The sequence below is a fragment of the Oncorhynchus mykiss genome, chromosome 3 (genome assembly GCF_057628025.1).
Source record: "Oncorhynchus mykiss isolate SJ-2025 chromosome 3, ASM5762802v1, whole genome shotgun sequence".
Lineage (NCBI taxonomy): Eukaryota > Metazoa > Chordata > Actinopteri > Salmoniformes > Salmonidae > Oncorhynchus > Oncorhynchus mykiss.
This window is the reverse complement of record NC_143024.1, coordinates 35,571,320-35,593,178: the sequence shown is the minus strand read 5'-3', so window position 1 is coordinate 35,593,178 and position 21,859 is coordinate 35,571,320. Positions and strand designations below refer to the sequence as shown.

Genomic DNA, 21,859 nt, shown 5'->3' with positions numbered 1-21,859 from the left:
AGCTGGCCAGTTTATTTGCAGTCAGTGAGATAGGCTCGAGGTGAACCCATTTGGGTAGCTGTTGGTATATATTTTCTCTGTTGTTGTTGTTGTTGTTCATCTTCTTTAAATTTACAGGATGAGTTCTGGGCATCATTTCCTGTTTGGGGAGTAATAATGGTGTCCCATCTGGGCATTTATTTACCTCATGTACCTCCCTAAATGTAAAAAGCCTGCAGGGTATGTGGTTAGGTCATTATGCACAATGCATGAAGAAACATAGACCTAAACACGTGCAGGCAGATGTGCATCTAGAGACTCGTCCCTCTGTATTATGGATGAATGACTGCACATTAGAAAGGTTCTGTGACATGCTAGCAAAAATAACTCAATGGGACAGTAACCAGGGGTAGAACTAAGAGGGGGATGTGTATCATAAGGTATTTGTCTCTTTCTTTCTCTATCTCTACTACCTCTCTGTTTTTCCAGGAAGTTCAGTCTGGGCCAGTAAATTCCTCTCAGTTAAACCCAATTGATTTACTGGCCTGCCTCTGGCCTTCAGTGCGCTGCCTTTGGAGGGCGAGGAGGAAATCTGCTCCTTATTAATGTGATCCTTTATCGCAGCTTTTTCTTCACAGAACCAAAATATCTCCCTTTCCAGATGGGCCTGGTTCTGAGCATTTGGAAGTTAAAGACCAAACTCCTTTTTTTTTCTCACTTTAGAACTTGAGCCACGTGTGCTACCCTGAAGGTGAACCCTTAGAAATGTTCCTATGCTTTGTCTTTGCGACTGTGCTTTCACAGCAGTGGTGCTGTAACCTATTTTGAGACCTATAGGTGGCAGCCGTGTGGGCGTTATGCATGCCAAATGTAAAGATATGGTAAAACAAATGTTTGGTGTCACACCTGCAGGTCTGCTCGACAGAACAGGAAGGCAGGGGGCAACTGGAGACAAGGGCCAGATGCACACCACCGCCACCACACAGGACGTCCTGGGCAAATAACACGGGGGGCAGGCGAGGAAGGAGAGGGGCCAGGAGCATCCCTTCCTCTTTGGGTATGATCTTCGCCAATCAAGGAAATGGCAAATGAATGTAACATTTTATTTTTCTGTGTGCAAAGTGGGAACCAGAGATCTGAACTGATGTAAAAAAAAATAAAAAATAAGTTGGAGTGGAAATTCGGCGTTCTCTAATGGTAGCCTCACAACTAATAACTATAAATTGCTATAGCTGTGAGTAGGTAGTCAGTAATTTCCTTGTAGTTAACACACTGTAAAAGTGAGTGTTAATGCTTCTTCCTTTCCTTCAGCACCACTCCAAAAGCATCCTTTAAATGGGGTCATCTTGATCATATGGGTCATTCTACCATTTAAAAAAGATGGCTCAATATGGACTCTACTAACTCATGTGCTCGCTCACTTCTTATAAAACACAGGGGCCAAGCTGTCTCTTGACCCAAATAGTTTGTTTGTTCTGCTCTGTTTATCTGATAAAGAACATGAGCTGGCGCACACGCAGAATAATAGTTTGTGTGGAGGTGCTGACTAACGGCGAATAAACTATAAACTATCAAAATAAAGAAAGTCGCACAGTCCATGAATAATCTCCCAGCAATTTAATGGGTATTTACCAACATTTCGGCATCCCTGAGCCTTCCTCATGGTGAGGAAGGACCCCGAGGAAGGCACGGTGATGCCAAAACGATGGTAAATACCCATTAAATTGCTGGGAGTTTATACACGGACACGGAGTGTGCGACTTTCTTTATTTTGATAGTTTACTTCTCTGTTTATCTCCCATGGTGCAAAAAGAAAACTAAGTTAAAACATCCCAGTCTCCCAAACCCCCACAAGTCCACATTCTCCTAGCTCTTCCCCTCGCTCATCGCTGTGGAGCGCAGGGAGACAGAACTAGGACAAACAATAGGAAGCGGATAGGAAACATCTTGCCTGTAAACCCAGGTCTGCATCCCAACCTTCCCTTCCTCTGACAAGTAAACACAATTGAGGAGGGATTCTGGCGGGTAAAATAAAAACGATCCTCTACCAACACCATCATACCCATCCTGGCATTGCTGTACCCAGAGTTTCCAAGAGCAAATCCATTGGGATGCTAACATAGACTGTTGTTTTGAATAACGATGATGGTGACGAGGGATACTCTCTCATTCTGCATTTCTCTGTGACTAACTCTCCCTTTTATTACCTAACCTGAATAATGGAAATGTTTGTGAGGGGAGGGGATCTCATAAAATGCATGATGGAGAGCAATGGAATCACTGCTCCACACAGCTGGTGGACGACTGGTTTGGCTGTAGGTTGGGAACTGGGAAAAACATCAAGTGGGGCTCTACCAATACATGTCAATGGGGGTGCCAAGCATGACATAACAGTTATTTATTTTAACATTCAGAATTCCCATTATATTGTAAATATGACATCTTATCCAACATTTGAGAATATAAATGGCTCTTGCTTCATTTACATAAATGACCTCACACCAGCTGCTGAAAGCAACGAAGAGTGGAAAAAACAACCATTTTCTCAAGACGGCCTGAGAAAGCAATGAGACATTAAAGGGGATACATTTCCTCCCTCTACAGCTCAGGTTTCTGTTTGTTACAGCCTTCCTCTATAAACACCGCATGAAACGAGAGGCACCAGAACAGGACCCCAAATCTTAATTACACATGTCTCCACCACGCCCCCACAATACCACCCTTCCTACCCAACTTCACCCACCCATCCAAACAACCATCAACACAAGCAGCTCCAAAGACACTTATCACAGTACAAGTACTTTGTGGTCACTCCATTAACCCCTTCCAGTCCCCTCCCCCCCGATCCTCTATCCAAACCAGTTGTTCTTTATGAAGGTTTATCTGAGCCCGAGCCTATAGTAACTGTCCATGTCCCACAGCAGAACCGGTCCAAACCCACGTCTCACACGGCTGCAGTCGTATCTGCTCCAAATGATCTGCACGGCTGCAGTCATATCTGCTCCAAATGATCTGCACGGCTGCAGTCGTATCTGCTCCAAATGATCTGCACGGCTGCAGAGCATATGGGGTTGAGAGAATTATACAAGCATGTGGCAGGAATATTACATCTCTGTCACCTTCTTTTGAACGTGCCATTGCTCTTTGCTGTTTTCCATTACGATGATTTATCTGCACAAAAGACTGAAAAGACGAGATTGACCAATCATCGAATCATTCAAGTATTCATTTTAATATTGACAATCACTTTGGCTGGGGATTTTTTTAAATATTTTGTATCAATTGGGAGATTGCTTTGTAGATTTGACAACACTACATTTGCCAGACTACGATGTCAAAAAACCTCGTAAGAACCTCTCACACCCTCTGAATAGCATAACCATTAATCCACCTTCTATATAAACAATGTTCTGAGTCCATAAAGTGACATGTTTGGATAGAAAACAAGCAAGGATCCACAACTACGATCTAAACTCAATAACAACACACAAATTGTCTGTGACCTGGTATAAACCTTTCATGAAAAGCCATGGCTTTCAAAAGAAAACCCATAGAGACCGGGTGTACTATGTGGCATTACAATAAACCTTTATAAACAGAGGGTGTCTGCCATTTGGAAGACAAAATGAAGCTAATATACTGTAACTACATTTACATCATCTCTACTCGTTCTATTTCTACCTCGGCTCTGGTGTGTCTGGCCAGTGTCATCCCAAACCAAAACATGTCCGATGGCTCACCAGACCTCCATACTTCACCTCGTGGATGGAGAAACAGACGGTCGTAGAAGGCCAGTCAGAGGAGAGCAATGGATAAACTCCAGCTGTTTGGTTTAAGAGAGGAATCTGTAGTTAGACCACAGGCAGAAAAGAGATCCCCAAATCGGCATACAGTACTCACTGATGGCAGTAACAGTCTGTAGACGAACAGACACATATCCAAGAGGTGTACTGTAGATGTGCAGAGCAGTATGTATGGACCTTAGACAGAAAAATCCACACGGAATCTCGATTTACCCACTGGGCACACGCTGGTTGAATTAATGATGTTTCCACATTATTTCAATTAAATTACATTGAACTAACTTGGAATAGATGTTGAATTCACGTCTGTGCCCAGTGGGTATCTACTTTTGTAAAGAGGTCAGCTGACTACAGACGGATATCAATGTGTTTTCCTGAGGATTTTGGTGAGCTGTCTTGGAGAGCACAGTAGATGGGAGTTTAGGTGCTGTCAGGTCCAGCTGGCAGCGGCTTACTGTGTAAATCACATATCCTATCTTTCCTTTCCAGGTGTTGAGTGCTAAAGTGTTTCTATGTGCAACAGCACCAGGTTCTCCCAAGAGCCTCCATTCGCAAGTTCTCTTTGGGTACTATACTAGAGGATTTTAGACCAGTTTGCAGTCCTAAGGTAAAGCTGGGTGAAAACAATAAGAAATAGCCATAGAAAGAGTATATGTGTCATCCAAAGAGGAAATGAGCTACACATAGATATGAAAACCACTGGGTGTGTCAGATCCACCAGAGGACTCAATATGATTGTCCCATTTGGTATGTTTTCAACTTGAAGTTATGAAAGTTGACTCAGTCACTCAGACCGTGTCACAATGTGTCGCACACTGCTAGAGGTGACAGCCACCTCATCCCCACGCTTCGTTGCCATTAGTCATGAATCTTGCCTTGCCACAACATAGGCCTCCAGGTCAATTAAGATCTTGGAATACCCAAGAGGTGCTTAATAAAATGAAAAGACAACAGAGGCGGAGGCTGGCCGTTTGGCGTAAGGAAACAACAGCAGACCTACTCCCAACCGACCTACTCCCACTGACTTCCTCTGCTCTACATTCTCTAATGGAGGACATACCGCCTGTACATCAAAGGTTTGTGTGTCACAGATAGCAGGACAGCAGCCTTAGACAAGAGCTGTCCTAGTTATGACTAGTCAATAAACCAATCTGGAGGCCCAGAAATGAGTGTGTTCTAGCCCACATCTCTACTATGAGTTGAGTTCTACTGTTTTGTCATTACAGTCATTATACCGTACCTAGATATTTAAGAGTAAGTCTTGAAAAAACAAACACCTAGGCCTAGTTAAGATACAGTAACATTAATGCACCTATATTCTTTATTGCTAATATAATTACAGTTACTATACTCGATGTGATGAAAATAAACATCAGTAATAAAGATGAAAAACGTTATATATTTGTAACAATATGCAGGTTGAGGTTCACATGAGTGAGGCACTTTTGCGTGGATGACATCTTGCAGTCCTCCTGACTTCAGATGGAGGGGGGGGGGGGGGGGGGGCAGGCAAGTGGAAGCATCTTTGAAAGACTTGAACCCTAAACCTAAACAACTGCAAGCTTGAACAAACAATACACATTAAGATGGCACTCTACGATAGCCAGATCATGTTTTGCATATCAAGACTGTAGACTAATCCTTCTAGAAAAATATGAATTGACCCAGTTTAGTTATGAAGATTTAGGATATGGCTATGCCCCAGAAAACACTCATTACAAGAAATACTCACAAAAACAGCATTCCAAATACAAATGTTCAGTATTCACGTGTTATTTTCTATCTACTGATATATATGGTAATATGCAGGCATGTCAGGATGTACTACTTACTGTATGTGCTGTACTTCAGAGAAAAGAGCAAGACAACAGTATGGGAGAGAATCAAATAAAAGACATACAGATCTAAATATGGCGGTTACAGTTTGAATAATCTGCGAATAATCAGGCATAATCATTTTACAATAGAGACTTTATCGTTTGTTTTCTAAACGCATACGTTTTCTGCACTCACCTGGGTGAAAAGCATTTGTTGTTAATCCACTATATTTGCGGCGATAGTCTATTTATGCGACGAAAAATCTCCAAGTAAACTACCTCACGATATTATAACAAATTTCCAGCGGTGGAAAATTATTTCCAGATGAAGTCAGTGAAGAAAGAGCAGTTGTATAACTTCACAATTTCAGTGCATTGGTTTCTGCCGCATCCATCGGGGGGAGGGTCTGTTAGTCGCAGATTGTGGATTGAGAGGAGGAGAGGCAAGTAGCGAATTGAAAAATTAACAGGAAAGGAGAACGAGAGAGAGATAGAGAGAGAGAGAGAGAGAGAGGGGGGGGGGGCGGAGAGAGTGAGATATATAATTATATAATAGTAAACATTTGATTATAATTAGACTTTTCACAATAAACAAAAACTAAATTGTCAAATGTATGTATTATCTTGTCGGAGGCCTGAAGTATATGGTTGATACAGTTTAAGTGGGATTGAACTAATAGGTGATGTCAAAGTGCACGTTTTTATCAACTCGTTGTCATACATGATCGCTATCCATTACAGTAGCCTAGTTTAAGATCTGAAGAAGTGGATGGGGAGATATGGTCAGGAATTTGTGGTTCAGATTGTAAGAAATAAGGACCAATCGGCAATGACTACTTGATGGAAAACAGAAGAACTCATTGCATGCTAGATTAGGCCTTCAGTGCAGGTAGACATACCTAGTGCATCAGTGACATCATGTAGATGCAATGTTTAAATCATTTTTCACCACTGTACAGAACCAATAATTCAACATAGTAGGCCTGGTGTTGTATAGGCTTATTTCTGGTTATTTCTGGCTCACAATATATATTGTGACTGCTGTGATAACTGTGTGTCTGGGTGGTTTATAGGGACTGTAAGGCAGCAACAAGAGAAGAGTTTCCTGGTAAACAGTAGGCTGGTGATGATAACTGGGGACTTCAGGACGTGTGTTTTTCCTGCCCGCTGAGTGTTTACACAGATAAACAGCCCTGCATGGTGGGTTAATGGCACACACATCCTTGTCATGAGGAAACCAAGAGCCCACAGAAAACATAAAATGGTTTCCTGTAGGCTAGAGTGCCCTACCAGGGTCCTCTGAGACAAAGCCTGACTGGTGGAACTAATCCTGTCCACCTGCCTGCCATGCGCTAATTGAGCCTGGGGATGCAGTTAGAATGGAACTGTAGCCTATGTCTCTACACAAACTCAAAAGCAAAGTTAAAATCAATTGAGCTGCAGAAAATCATGGAATAAGACTAATTACATATTATGTAAAGATGTGCTTGACCCTGGCCCATCTGTTGATTTGCAGATTGCTCTCTCTCTATCTCATATGACCCCTGGTGGATTATGAAAGCTTTACTCATGTGGCAAGCTGCTGCTTTAAAATATAAACATATTGTGATAAAATACGATATTAATTATGAATCATTGACATTTTCAAAGCATGATAAGTAAAACAATTACAATGTCTAGATAGCTTCCCATAGGCTCCATAATTATAATGAAACGTGTAAAAATGTTACAAACAGGATGGGTATAAGTTGGAAAGATTGGGGAAACAGCTGTTGATGAAAACGTTATCACAATGCAATTTTCTCTGGGGCCCCAACATTGGGATTCTCCATTGGGACCCTAGGAGGCAGGTTTGCAAGAACAAGGGGGCAGGTAGGCCCACTGTCAGAACTGTGACAGGCTAATCAAGAGTCCACTATTGGAAGGATATAGGGCACATTTGTTTCAAATTACTGTAGTTTCAACACAGGAGGTTTGTGGTACCTTGATTGGAGCAGAATAGGTGGAATGGTATCAAACACATGGTTTCCATGTGTTTCAAGCCATTACATTAGGTCCATTCCAGCCGTTATTATGATCCGTCCTTCCCTCAACAGCCTTCTGCGGACTTTCACGTATGTATTGGGTAAGGGTTGGTATTGGAATGACAATGGCAATGTTCAGTTTGGCTCGCAAGTACAACATTTAGCAATTAAGGATTATTTGCAAATTCAAAACCACTTCTAATCAACTAAAACTGAAAACAAGTTCAGAACGTTGCCGATTGTGCTCGTAGGGGGTGTAATCATTTGTCCAAACCAGTGGAGACTGCTGAGGGAAGGACGGCTCATAATAATGTCTGGAAGGAAGTAAATACAATGGCATCAAACACATGGAAACCATGTGTTTGATGTATTTGATACCATTCCACTAATTCCACTCCAACCATTACCACGAGACCGTCCACCCCAATTAAGGTGCCACCAACGTGCCACCAAACGAGAGTTACAATTGGACAAATTCCACTAGGTCCCTCCCCGTTTCGTTCAGTTTGTTTCTGTTTAAGAAACATAAAAAATGTCACGGTGCGTGAATGAGGACCCAAAAGCGAATTAACGTAAACAGAACTTCTTTAATAACAAAACATAGGTAGGCTCAGATGGACCGGCAGATTCCGACAGGACAGGACAAGGTTGCAGCAAACATGACGATAGTCTGGTTCAGGCATGAAAAACACAAACAAGAATCCGACAAAGACAGGAACAAAAACAGAGAGCGATATAGAGGACTAATCAGAGGGAAAAAGGGAACAGGTGGGAAAAGGGGTGACGAGGTAGTTAGGAGGAGACAAGGAACAGCTGGGGGAAAGAGGGGGAGAAAAGGTAACCTAATAACGACCAGCAGAGGGAGACAGGGTGAAGGGAAAGGACAGAAACAAGACACAACATGACAATACATGACAGTACCCCCCCACTCACCGAGCGCCTCCTGGCGCACTCGAGGAGGAAACCTGGCGGCAACGGAGGAAATCATCGATCAGCGCACGGTCCAGCACGTCCCGAGAGGGAACCCAACTCCTCTCCTCAGGACCGTACCCCTCCCAATCTACTAGGTACTGATGACCACGGCCCCGAGGACGCATGTCCAAAATCCTACGGACCCTGTAGATGGGTGCGCCCTCGACAAGGATGGGGGGGGGGGGGAAGACGAGCGGGGGCGCGAAGAACGGGCTTGACACAGGAGACATGGAAGACCGGGTGGACGCGACGAAGATATCGCGGAAGAAGAAGTCGCACTGCGACAGGATTAATGATCCGAGAAATACGGAACGGACCAATGAACCGCGGGGTCAACTTGCGAGAAGCGGTCTTAAGGGGAAGGTTCTGAGTGGAGAGCCAAACTCTCTGACCGCGACAATATCTAGGACTCTTAGTTCTACGCTTATTAGCAGCTCTCACAGTCTGCCCCCTATGACGGCAAAGTGCAGACCTGACCCTCTTCCAGGTGCGCTCGCAACGTTGGACAAAAGCCTGAGCGGAGGGGACGCTGGACTCGGCGAACTGAGATGAGAACAGCGGAGGCTGGTACCCGAGGCTACTCTGAAAAGGAGATAGCCCGGTCGCAGACGAAGGAAGCGAGTTGTGGGCGTATTCTGCCCAGGGGAGCTGTTCTGACCAAGACGCAGGGTTGCGAAAAGAAAGACTGCGTAAGATGCGACCAATAGTCTGATTGGCCCGTTCTGCTTGACCGTTAGACTGGGGGTGAAAGCCGGAAGAGAGACTGACGGAAGCCCCAATCAAACGGCAAAACTCCCTCCAAAATTGAGACGTGAATTGCGGACCTCTGTCCGAAACGACGTCTGACGGAAGGCCATGAATTCTGAAAACATTCTCGATGATGATTTGTGCCGTCTCTTTAGCAGAAGGAAGCTTAGCAAGGGGAATAAAATGAGCCGCCTTAGAGAACCTGTCGACAACCGTAAGAATAACAGTCTTCCCCGCTGACGAAGGCAGTCCGGTGACAAAATCTAAGGCGATGTGAGACCACGGTCGAGAGGGAATGGGAAGCGGCCTGAGACGGCCGGCAGGAGGGGAGTTACCGGACTTAGTCTGCGCGCAGACCGAACAAGCAGCCACGAAACGACGCGTGTCATGCTCCCGGGTGGGCCACCAAAAACGCTGGCGAATGGAAGCAAGCGTACCCCGAACGCCAGGGTGGCCGGCTAACTTGGCAGAGTGAGCCCACTGAAGAACGGCCAGACGAGTAGGAACGGGAACGAAAAGAAGGTTCCTAGGACAAGCGCGCGGCGACAGAGTGTGAGTGAGTGCTTGCTTTACCTGCCTCTCAATTCCCCAGACAGTCAACCCGACAACACGCCCCTCAGGGAGAATCCCCTCGGGGTCAGTGGAGGCTACTGAAGAACTGAAGAGACGAGATAAAGCATCAGGCTTGGTGTTCTTAGAGCCCGGACGATAAGAAATCACGAACTCGAAACGAGCGAAAAACAGCGCCCAACGCGCCTGACGCGCATTAAGTCGTTTGGCAGAACGGATGTACTCAAGGTTCCTATGGTCAGTCCAAACGACAAAAGGAACGGTCGCCCCCTCCAACCACTGTCGCCATTCGCCTAGGGCTAAGCGGATGGCGAGCAGTTCGCGGTTTCCCACATCATAGTTACGTTCCGACGGCGACAGGCGATGAGAAAAATACGCGCATGGGTGGACCTTGTCGTCAGAGAAGGAGCGCTGAGAAAGAATGGCTCCCACGCCCACCTCTGACGCGTCAACCTCGACAACGAACTGTCTAGAGACGTCAGGTGTAACAAGGATAGGAGCGGATGTAAAACGATTCTTGAGGAGATCAAAAGCTCCCTGGGCGGAAACGGACCACTTAAAGCACGTCTTGACAGAAGTAAGGGCTGTGAGAGGAGCTGCCACCTGACCGAAATTACGGATGAAACGACGATAGAAGTTCGCGAAGCCGAGAAAGCGCTGCAGCTCGACGCGTGACTTAGGGACGGGCCAATCAATGACAGCTTGGACCTTAGCGGGATCCATCTTAATGCCTTCAGCGGAAATAACAGAACCGAGAAATGTGACGGAGGAGGCATGAAAAGTGCACTTCTCAGCCTTCACAAAAAGACAATTCTCTAAGAGGCGCTGGAGGACACGTCGAACGTGCTGAACATGAATCTGGAGTGACGGTGAAAAAATCAGGATATCGTCAAGGTAAACGAAAACAAAGATGTTCAGCATGTCTCTCAGGACATCATTGACTAATGCCTGAAAGACAGCTGGAGCGTTAGCGAGGCCGAAAGGAAGAACCCGGTATTCAAAGTGCCCTAACGGAGTGTTAAACGCCGTCTTCCACTCGTCCCCCTCCCTGATGCGCACGAGATGGTAAGCGTTACGAAGGTCCAACTTAGTGAAAAACCTGGCTCCCTGCAGGATCTCGAAGGCTGAAGACATAAGAGGAAGCGGATAACGATTCTTCACTGTTATGTCATTCAGCCCTCGATAATCTATGCAGGGGCGCAGAGACCCGTCCTTCTTCTTGACAAAAAAAACCCCCGCTCCGGCGGGAGAGGAGGAGGGGACTATGGTACCGGCGTCAAGAGCTACAGACAAATAATCTTCGAGAGCCTTACGTTCGGGAGCCGACAGAGAGTATAGTCTACCCCGGGGGGGAGTGGTTCCCGGAAGGAGATCAATACTACAATCATACGACCGGTGTGGAGGAAGAGAGGTGGCCCTGGACCGACTGAACACCGTGCGCAGATCGTGATATTCCTCCGGCACCCCTGTCAAATCACCAGGCTCCTCCTGTGAAGAAGAGACAGAGGAAACAGGAGGGATAGCAGACATTAAACATTTCACATGACAAGAGACGTTCCAGGAGAGGATAGAATTACTAGACCAATTAATAGAAGGATTATGACAAACTAGCCAGGGATGGCCCAAAACAACAGGTGTAAAAGGTGAACGAAAAATTTAAAAAGAAATGGTTTCGCTATGATTACCAGAGACAGTGAGGGTTAAAGGTAGCGTCTCACGCTGAATCCTGGGGAGAGGACTACCATCCAAAGCGAACAAGGCCGTGGGCTCCCTTAACTGTCTGAGAGGAATGTTATGTTCCCGAGCCCAGGTCTCGTCCATAAAACAGCCCTCCGCCCCAGAGTCTATTAAGGCACTGCAGGAAGCTGACGAACCGGTCCAGCGTAGATGGACCGACAAGGTAGTGCAGGATCTTGAAGGAGAGACAGGAGTAGTAGCGCTCACCAGTAGCCCTCCGCTTACTGATGAGCTCTTGGCTTTTACTGGACATGAAGTGACAAAATGACCAGCGGAACCGCAATAGAGACAGAGGCGGTTGGTGATTCTCCGTTCCCTCTCCTTAGTCGAGATGCGGATACCTCCCAGCTGCATAGGCTCAGCACCCGAGCCGGCAGAGGAAGATGGTAGTGATGCGGAGAGGGGGGCAACGGAGAACGTGAGCTCCTTTCCACGAGCTCGGTGACGAAGATCAACCCGTCGCTCTATGCGAATAGCGAGTTCAATCAAGGAATCCACGCTGGAAGGAACCTCCCGGGAGAGAATCTCATCCTTTACCTCCGCGCGGAGACCCTCCAGAAAACGAGCGAGCAAAGCCGGCTCGTTCCAGTCACTGGAGGCAGCAAGAGTGCGAAACTCAATAGAGTAGTCTGTTATGGATCGATTACCTTGACATAGGGAAGACAGGACCCTGGAAGCTTCCTCCCCAAAAACAGAACGATCAAAAACCCGTATCATCTCCTCCTTAAAGTCCTGATACTGGTTAGTACACTCAGCCCTTGCCTCCCAGATTGCCGTGCCCCACTCACGAGCCCGTCCAGTAAGGAGAGATATGACGTAGGCGATACGAGCTGTGCTCCTGGAGTAAGTGTTGGGCTGGAGAGAAAACACAATATCACACTGGGTGAGGAACGAGCGGCATTCAGTGGGCTTCCCAGAGTAACACGGCGGGTTATTGATTCTGGGCTCCGGAGATTCGAAAGCCCTGGAAGTGGCCGGTGGATCGAGGCGGAGATGGTGAACCTGTTCTGTGAGGTTGGAGACTTGGGCGGCCAGGGTCTCAACGGCATGTCGAGCAGCAGACACTTCCTGCTCGTGTCTGCCTAGCATCGCTCCCTGGATCTCGACGGCAGAGTGGAGAGGATCCGAAGTCGCTGGGTCCATTCTTGGTCGGATTCTTCTGTCACGGTGCGTGAATGAGGACCCAAAAGCGAATTAACGTAAACAGAACTTCTTTAATAACAAAACATAGGTAGGCTCAGATGGACCGGCAGATTCCGACAGGACAGGACAAGGTTGCAGCAAACATGACGATAGTCTGGTTCAGGCATGAAAAACACAAACAAGAATCCGACAAAGACAGGAACAAAAACAAGTATGCGATATAGAGGACTAATCAGAGGGAAAAAGGGAACAGGTGGGAAAAGGGGTGACGAGGTAGTTAGGAGGAGACAAGGAACAGCTGGGGGAAAGAGGGGGAGAAAAGGTAACCTAATAACGACCAGCAGAGGGAGACAGGGTGAAGGGAAAGGACAGAAACAAGACACAACATGACAATACATGACAAAAAATACACCCCAGTGTTTAGTCACTTCAAATGAAGGGGGAGATTCACGGTGTTTGTGTGAGAAGTGTGCATACGGGCATGAGACAAAGGCATGTGTAGCATTGGGGAAAGTAGGGATATGTGCAGTGGTGGAAAAATTATCCAATTGTCAAACTTGAGCAAAAGTAAAGATACCTTAATAGAAAATGACTCAAGTAAAAGTGAAAGTTATCCAGTTTAATACTACTTGGGTAAAAGTCTAAAAGTATTTGGTTTAAAATATACTTAAGTATCAAAACTAAATGTAATTGCTAAAATATACATTTGTATCAAAAGGTAAATTAAAATGTCAAATTCCTTATATTAAGCAAACCGGACGGCACAATTTTCTTGTTATTTTAATGTACGGATAGCCAGTGACACACTCCAACACTGACATAATTTACAGACGAAGCATGTGTGTTTAGTGAGTCCGCCAGATCAGAGGCAGTAGGGTGACCAGGGGTGTTCTCTTGATAAGTGTGTGAATTAGACAATGTTCCTGTCCTGCTAAGCATTCAAAATGTAACAAGTACTTTTGGGTGTCAAGGAAAATGTATGGAGTAAAAAGTACACTCTTTTCTTTAGGAATGTAGTGAAGTAAAAGTTGTCAAAAATAGTAAAGTAAAGTACAGATACCCCGAAAAACGTCTAAAGTAGTACTTTCAAGTATTTTTACTGAAGTACTTTACACCACAGGATCTGTGTTAATTATAGGGGTGCCCATGGGACTGTGGATCAGAAATGTCCAGTGCAGAAGAGGCAGGTTGAGCTTTTCAGGGCTAGAGTAGTGCAGAAGTTATCATATTCTGAGGCAGTGAGGAAAGTAGAGGAAGATGGGTCAAGGGGGAGGGACTGTGAGAGGAGTGGTGTGAGTACTGTAGTAGATCTGTACCAGTACACAGGGATAGGCCAACAAGTGATATACAGTACCAGTTTGGATACACCTACTCATTCCAGTTTTTAATATTTTTTTTTTTACTATTTTCTACATTGTAGAATAATAGTGAAGACATCAACACTATGAAATAACACATATGGAATCATGTAGTAATCAAAAAAGTGTCAAACTAATCCGAATATATTTGAGATTCTTCAAAATAGCCACTCATTGCCTTGGTGACAGCTTTTCACAATCTTGGCATTCTCTCAACCAGCTTCATGTGGTAGTCATCTGGAATGCATTTCAATTAACAGGTGTGCCTTGTTAAAAGCTATTTTGTGGAATTTATTTCCTCCTTTAATGCGTTTGAATCAATTAGTTGTGTTGTGACAAGGTAGGGCTGGTATACAGAAGATAACCCTATTTGGTAAAAGACCAAGTCCATATTATGGCAAGAACAGCTCAAATAAGCAAAGAGAAATGACAGTCCATCATTACTTTAAGTCATGGTCAGTCAATCCGGGAAAATTCCAGTTTCTTCAAGTGCAGTTGCAAAAACCATCTAGCACTATGATGAAACTGGCACTCGTGAGGACTGCCACAGGAAAGAAAGACCCAAAGTTACCTCTACTGCAGAGGATAAATTAATTAGAGTTAACTGCACCTCAGAGATTGCAGCCCAAATAAATGCTTCACAAAGTTCTTGTAACAGACACATCTCAACATCAACTGTTCAGAGGAGACTGCATGAAACAGGCCTTCATGGTCGAATTGATGCAAAGAAACCACTTCTAAAGGATACCAATAATAAGAAAAGACTTGCTTGGGCCAATAAACACGAGCAATGGACATTAGACTGGTGGAAATATGTCCTTTGGTCTGATGAGTCTGAATTTTTAGATTTTTGGTTCCAACAGCCGTGTTTTTGTTAGACACAGAGCAGGTGAACGAATGATCTCTGCATGTGTGGTTCCCACCGTGAAGCATGGAGGAGGTGTGATGGTGTTGGGGTGCTTTGCTGGTGACATTGTCAGTGATTTATTTAGAATTCAAGGCACACTTAACCAGCATGGCTACCACAGCTTTCTGCAGTGATACTCAATCCCATCTGGTTTGCGCTTAGTGGGACTATCATTTGTTTTTCAACAGAACAATGACCCAACATACCTCCAGGCTGTGTGAGGGCTATTTGACCACAAATAACAAGAGTGATAGAGTGCTGCATCAGATGACCTGGCCTCCACAATCACCCAACCTCAACCCAATTGAGATGGTTTGGGATGAGTTGGACCGCAGAGTGAAGAAAAAGCAGCCAACAAGTGCTCAGCGTATGTGGTAACTCTTTCAAGACTGTTGAAAAAGCATTCCAGGTGAAGCTGGTTGAGAGAATGCCAAGGGTGTGCAAAGTTGTCAAGGCAAAGGGTGGCTACTTTGAAGAATCTCAAATATAAAATACATTTTGATTTGTTTAACACTCTTTTGGTTACTACATGATTCCATATTTCTTCATTTCTCTGTATACATCAATGAGGTCGCTCTTGCTGCTGGTGAGTCTCTGATCCACCTCTATGCAGACGACACCATTCTGTATACTTCCGGCCCTTCTTTGGACACTGTGTTAACAACCCTCCAGGCAAGCTTCAATGCCATACAACTCTCCTTCCGTGGCCTCCAATTGCTCTTAAATACAAGTAAAACTAAATGCATGCTCTTCAACCGATCGCTACCTGCACCTACCCGCCTGTCCAACATCACTACTCTGGACGGCTCTGACTTAGAATACGTGGACAACTACAAATACTTAGGTGTCTGGTTAGACTGTAAACTCTCCTTCCAGACCCATATCAAACATCTCCAGTCCAAAGTTAAATCTAGAATTGGCTTCCTATTTCGCAACAAAGCATCCTTCACTCATGCTGCCAAACATACCCTTGTAAAACTGACCATCCTACCAATCCTCGACTTTGGCGATGTAATTTACAAAATAGCCTCCAATACCCTACTCAACAAATTGGATGCAGTCTATCACAGTGCAATCCGTTTTGTCACCAAAGCCCCATATACTACCCACCATTGCGACCTGTACGCTCTCGTTGGCTGGCCCTCGCTTCATACTCGTCGCCAAACCCACTGGCTCCATGTCATCTACAAGACCCTGCTAGGTAAAGTTCCCCCTTATCTCAGCTCGCTGGTCACCATAGCATCTCCCACCTGTAGCACACGCTCCAGCAGGTATATCTCTCTAGTCACCCCCAAAACCAATTCTTTCTTTGGCCGCCTCTCTTTCCAGTTCTCTGCTGCCAATGACTGGAACGAACTACAAAAATCTCTGAAACTGGAAACACTTATCTCCCTCACTAGCTTTAAGCACCAACTGTCAGAGCAGCTCACAGATTACTGCACCTGTACATAGCCCAACTATAATTTAGCCCTATCAACTACCTCTTCCCAACTGTATTTCATTTATTTATTTATTTTGCTCCTTTGCACCCCATTATTTGTATTTCTACTTTGCACATTCTTCCATTGCAAAACTACCATTCCAGTGTTTTACTTGCTATATTGTATTTACCTTGCCACCAAGGCCTTTTTTGCCTTTACCTCCCTTCTCACCTCATTTGCTCACATTGTATATAGACTTGTTTATACTTTATTATTGACTGTATGTTTGTTTTACTCCATGTGTAACTCTGTGTTGTTGTATCTGTCGAACTGCTTTGCTTTATCTTGGCCAGGTCGCAATTGTAAATGAGAACTTGTTCTCAACTTGCCTACCTGGTTAAATAAAGGTAAAATAAAAAATAAATAAAAAAATATGTGTAATTTCATAGTTTTGATTTCTTCACTATTATTCTATGATGTAGAGAATAGTACAAATAAAAACCCTTGAATGAGTAGGTGTGTCCAAACTTTCGACTGGTACTGTATGGATTTTTTGCATTTATAGCAATGGTTTTCAACGGTACTACAGAAAATTAAGGTTGTGGTGGACGCTACAGAGAGGTATTTGGGTGTATGAGACTTAACGTCAGAAGAGTTACAGGGTGTGTTGTGGTGACTAGGCCAACCTATATTTTTTATTCTTATTTTTTTTAACCTTTATTTAACTAGGCAAGTCAGTTAAGAACAAATTCTTATTTTCAATGACGGCCTAGGAACAGTGGGTTAACTGCCTGTTCAGGGGCAGAACGACCTTGTCAGCTCGGGGATTTGAACTTACAACCTTCCGGTTAGTCCAATGCTCTAACCACTAGGCTACCCTGCCACCCCTAGGTAGGCCTAGATATATTTAAATAGTGGAATAGGGTGGTGAGTGTAGGGTTAGATGGTAGGGTATTTGGTGATTTTTTAAAAACATTTTGTAATTACAAGCAAAGTATAAGGGAGTTATACTCCAGTCTAGTAGGTGGCGGTAATGCAAAATTTATTGGATGCCAACCGCCGTTAAACTTCATCGAAGAAGAATAAGAAGCGTAGTCTTTTCCGGTGCTGTGTCAGCCTGCTGAATTTACCTCATGGTTCCAGTCGAACTGTGAACCGTTTTTATTTATCCCTTTTGAACAACAATGTGAGTCTAGATAACCAGATGAGGTAAAATAATTAGTACTATTACCCCGGTCGTTGTTTATTATTTTATAGCCAGCCCTTATTAGCACAGCAATGACTTGCATTGAAGTGTAAATGTTCTCTTAAAACTAGCTAGCTAGCTTGTTAGCTAAACCCAAACTGAACTTTGACTGAGCAGTCTTTTTTTTGCGGACTTTTAAAACAGAATTTGTATATTATATTTGAGAAAATAGTGTTCTTTGTGCATTACTGTTAAACTATCTAATACATAAATATTGACATCTGATACTGAAGACCTGTCAAATGCAGTGTAATATAGCTAACGTTAGCTAGCTAACATGTTCATTTCTTTAGAAAAAAATGGCAGAAACTGTTCAGGAAAAGAGCCGTGGACTGAAGTTTGCAGAGCAACAGCTACTGCGTCATGGCTGGGAACAAGGTAAAGTTAATGTTAGATTTTCAGAAAGGTATTTAGTAACAGCATAGTCATTTAATGATGGGCAATATGCTAGCTAATGAACATTTTAAGATTACAGGCAGGAGTTTATATAGCAAGTGTAACGTTATACATATGTCAGCTTGAACTTGCTTGTAAATTACATTAGTAGGCAGGGCAAACCAGTTTTGGTGATTTAAATCCATCAGAGCATGTTTTTGGACTCATTCAGCAGTTTTTACATACCATTGGAAATGAATGTTGAAAGTTCAATTTGTATTCCTGAAACTTGTGTTAAATGATGCTGTACGGGCTCGGGAGAGACGAAGGTCAAAAGTCATGCTTCCTCTGAAACACAAACCAACCAAGCCGCACTGCGCATCCAACCCGGAAGCTGCACCAATGTGTCGGAGGAAACACCGTGCACCTGGCAACCTTGGTTAGCGTGCACTGCGCCCGGCCCGCCACAGGAGTCGCTGGTGCGCGAGGATATCCCTACCGGCCAAAACCTCCCTAACCCGGACGACGCTAGGCCAATTCTGCATCACCCCACGGACCTCCCGGTCGTGGTTGGCTGCGTCAGAGCCTGGGCGTGAACCCAGAGTCTCTGGTGGCACAGCTAGCGTTGCAGTGCCGTGCTCTAAACCACTGCGCCACCCGAGAGGCCGGCCAGCAACTTTTAAAGAGAGACTGACCCAACTTTTTTTGTGCCATTTCATTAACGCCGTGTTCTGCACATCCCAGCATGTGTGACAATCAACGGTCCAAAACCAAAGATATTGATCTGTTTTGAGCAATAAATCTTATGTCATCGTGATGACTATTCTTTTATACTAACATCACCAATCTGAGGTTAAAGGATATGTAATTCCACAAAATGTTATGGTTTGAAAATGCAAGCTTGTGAGTAAGGTAGTAACAAACTGTCCACATTAGTGAAATTAGCGCTATATTCAATTCAATATGGCAAAATAATTAAACATGTCAATTTTGCAACAATGACATCTATTTCTTATTAATTGAACGATTTAGAGTGTAAAAAATGCCCTCAAACACAATTTAACCGGGCGCTCTAGACTAGAGCCTCCGTAGTGTCTGTGCAGCAGCCTGAATGTTTGATGTCCCTACTAGTAGTAGTTGCCAGTTGTAACTAATTCTGTGATTTTATGAATGGTAACTAGATCTAATGTTCTTAGTCTACCACTAATAGAAGACCCCTCACTGTTCACAGGTAAAGGTCTTGGTCGGCAGGAGAATGGTATATCTGAGGCTATCAAAGTCAAAGTGAAATGTGACAAGGGAGGAGTGGGACATCGTCAAGGGGAGCAGTTCACCTTCCATTGGTGGGACCATGTCTTCAACAAAGCATCTTCTAGCCTGGAAGTGGAATCTGGCGAGGTAAGTCCTCAGAGGGGGGGTGAAATGAAAGATTATTTTACCACTAGGCCACACACGCATGCACACATTCACACACTTACATTGGGCCTAGGCTACATCTCCACCTTTCTGTTCTAGAATGGTGTGCAGGTGAAGAAGTTGGTGGAGGAGGAAGAGGAAGGAATGATCTCCAACAAGAAGCCAACGAAAGCCATGTTGGGAAGAGACAAACTTTATGGATGCTTTGTGAAGGTACAGAAAAACAAATTCAAATGGAACACACCCATATCTGTACCAATGAGCGCTCTTGATAGTACAGAAAGATACTGCACTTACGCAGACTGGATGGACTGGAACGGTTTTATTTCTCTTCCTCATAGTCTGCCACCCTCCTGGCAGGACTGGAGCAGCCAGAGCAGAAGTCCTCCAGTACAGATGACAGCAGCAGCAGCTCTGACGATGAGGACCAGAGACTGGACCTCTCCAGCACCACCAAGTAAGAACCTCACTGCCCAATACCATCCACCAACATGCAGGGATTGATATCAGTTTGTGAAGGTTATTTTGTTTTCATGTCAATGTGAAGATTAAACCCATACATTGTTAATGACAGTGGTTTTATGTACTCACAGGTTTAAATAATAAATGCTGTTTCCCTCTCCCTTTGTATAGGCTATCAGACGCTGACCTGGTGAAGGCTTGTGGAGGACGCACCGCCCACAAGTAAGTTGCTTGTCACCAATACTTTTGTAATAAACCATAAACATGAATGTGTGTTCTATCTTGGTGCATGCTGTTGGTGAAGGGCTTGAACCTGGTCTTAATTAGGAAGCTAAACATTGTTTGTCCCTATTCCTGTTCACAACAGAGGAGCCAGACACGGCCTTACCATGAGTGCCAAGCTAGCCAGACTGGAGCAGCAGGAGCAAGAGTTCATGGCAAAGTATGGCAAGAAAAACCAACTAGCGGCTGCAACACCAGATAGCGTCACTACCCAGCCAGCTGCCCAGATCCCTGAGGATGAACTGACCCATGAGACCCCGGGGAAGAAGACCAAAAAGAAAAAGAGGAAGAATCACTCAGAGGATACCCGTGAGAATGTGGCTGAAGAGAACGCTGATTCTGCTGTTGTCTCCAGAAGTACCAACATGAAAATAAAGGTGAAAAAGAAGAAAAAGAAGGAAAGTTTAAAGGAGAACACTGGGGCGGTGGCGGTGGTTCCTGTAGAGGAGGACAATAATACAGCAGACAATGCTCAGCCAACCAAGAGGAAACGTTCAAAACAGAGGAAGGTGTTGGAAGAGGGCGAGAGCTGTCATCTAAATGGAGAGGCGTGTGAAACTGATATCATTTCTATAGAGAGTGAAGCCGGAGGAGGCTGTGAAGACGCTTCGGAGGGAGAATGTGCCACTCGGCAACAGACGGACTCCTACACTACTACCAAGAAGAAGAAGTCCTCCAAGAACAAAAAGGTGGCTGAGGAGATGGAACACTCTAAAGATAGAGAAACTAACCAATCAGAAACTGTGGAGGACTCCCCTCCAAAAAAGAAAAAGAAACGGGATGGAGCAATAGAGAGAACAGTGGAGGAGGAACCTAAAATAAAAGGTAAAAAAAATAAATGCAAAGTGGTCAAGCAGACCGTAGAGGACAGTTTGCACGATGTATTAGACTCCATACCTCTAAAAAAGAAAAAGAAGAAAGCTAAACAACAGGAACCAGTTTGATGAGGACTCGTGGTTGCCTTGTTGGAAAGGAAACAGGTCAGGGATTTGGGTCAGCGCTCTAATACATCTTATAGACACATGAAACCATCGAATGAAATGCAGTATATTTTTAATTAACGCTTATTGCAACACCATGCAAAAAGGATGTTTTGTTTCTTGTCAACATATTTATTTGTATGGAAAGATTCAACTACAGACTATTAAGAAAATATATGTTTAGTCGTCAACTAGTGTTTTTATACAGCTTCTTGTATGGTGGTCTTGTATTGTTCATATTCTCAACATGGATGTTTTAAACAATGTGATATCAACATCAGATATGAGGTTGCTATGTATGAGCACAGTAATGTATTTTCTTTTCTCAAACTTTCCTTACTACTTTGTGTGATGAGGTACAAGTGCCAATTAAAGCTGCAGATTTAGAAGTATTACATTGTTTATAAAACAGTGATTTTATTAAAAGCGGAACCTATGAAAGCCCTACACAAATGAGTGTTTATTTTTTTATATACTCTTTATAATAGATCTTTGACTGTGTGAACGTGGCTTAATTTACCCTGACCATATGATTCAGCATTCCAATTAGCCGAAGGTGCATTGTTTGGGTTAGTTAAAGCACAATCATGACCCCACAGGTTGATGCATCCAAAACCTAT

General features: G+C 44.2%; 2 protein-coding genes across 6 annotated transcripts in view; one reads left to right on the top strand and one right to left on the bottom strand.

The window, feature by feature from the left end:
* LOC110514864 (platelet endothelial aggregation receptor 1) overlaps positions 1 to 6,091 on the bottom strand; it is a 32,084-nt gene extending 25,993 nt beyond the window's left edge. For 2 of the 4 annotated variants that reach the window (XM_036972869.2, XM_036972877.2), the window contains exons 1-2: positions 5,796 to 6,064; positions 3,635 to 3,802 (exon numbers count right to left, since the gene is read on the bottom strand). In XM_036972869.2, coding sequence (XP_036828764.2) covers positions 3,635 to 3,705 — 71 coding nt within the window. In that variant the 5' untranslated portion in view covers positions 3,706 to 3,802; positions 5,796 to 6,064. Of the gene's footprint in view, positions 1 to 3,634; positions 3,803 to 5,795 lie in introns of all 4 variants that reach the window. The other 2 variants (XM_090229082.1, XM_021594024.3) reach the window with 2 other exon arrangements.
* An 11,481-nt stretch (positions 6,092 to 17,572) lies between these two features.
* On the top strand, positions 17,573 to 21,686 carry LOC110514842 (G patch domain containing 4). Of its 2 annotated transcripts, none has more exons than XM_090229081.1 (7): positions 17,573 to 17,664; positions 18,019 to 18,102; positions 19,331 to 19,497; positions 19,615 to 19,728; positions 19,857 to 19,972; positions 20,149 to 20,199; positions 20,345 to 21,686. In XM_090229081.1, the coding sequence occupies exons 2-7, from the start codon at positions 18,024 to 18,026 to the stop codon at positions 21,201 to 21,203; spliced, it is 1,386 nt and encodes a 461-aa protein (XP_090085207.1). In that variant the 5' UTR covers positions 17,573 to 17,664; positions 18,019 to 18,023; the 3' UTR covers positions 21,204 to 21,686. The 2 variants fall into 2 exon arrangements, with proteins under 2 accessions (XP_090085207.1, XP_090085206.1); XM_090229080.1 differs by having other exon boundaries at positions 17,573 to 17,687.
* Positions 21,687 to 21,859: the final 173 nt, after the last annotated feature.

Excerpts from the sequence above, each read along its gene's own strand:
- LOC110514842 (XM_090229081.1), top strand. The coding sequence starts at position 18,024 with ATGGCAGAAACTGTTCAGGAAAAGAGCCGTGGACTGAAGTTTGCAGAG. Across the intron at positions 18,103-19,330 it reads GCGTCATGGCTGGGAACAAG|GTAAAGGTCTTGGTCGGCAG; the intron begins GTAAAGTTAATG and ends CACTGTTCACAG. Across the intron at positions 19,498-19,614 it reads TGGAAGTGGAATCTGGCGAG|AATGGTGTGCAGGTGAAGAA; the intron begins GTAAGTCCTCAG and ends TTTCTGTTCTAG.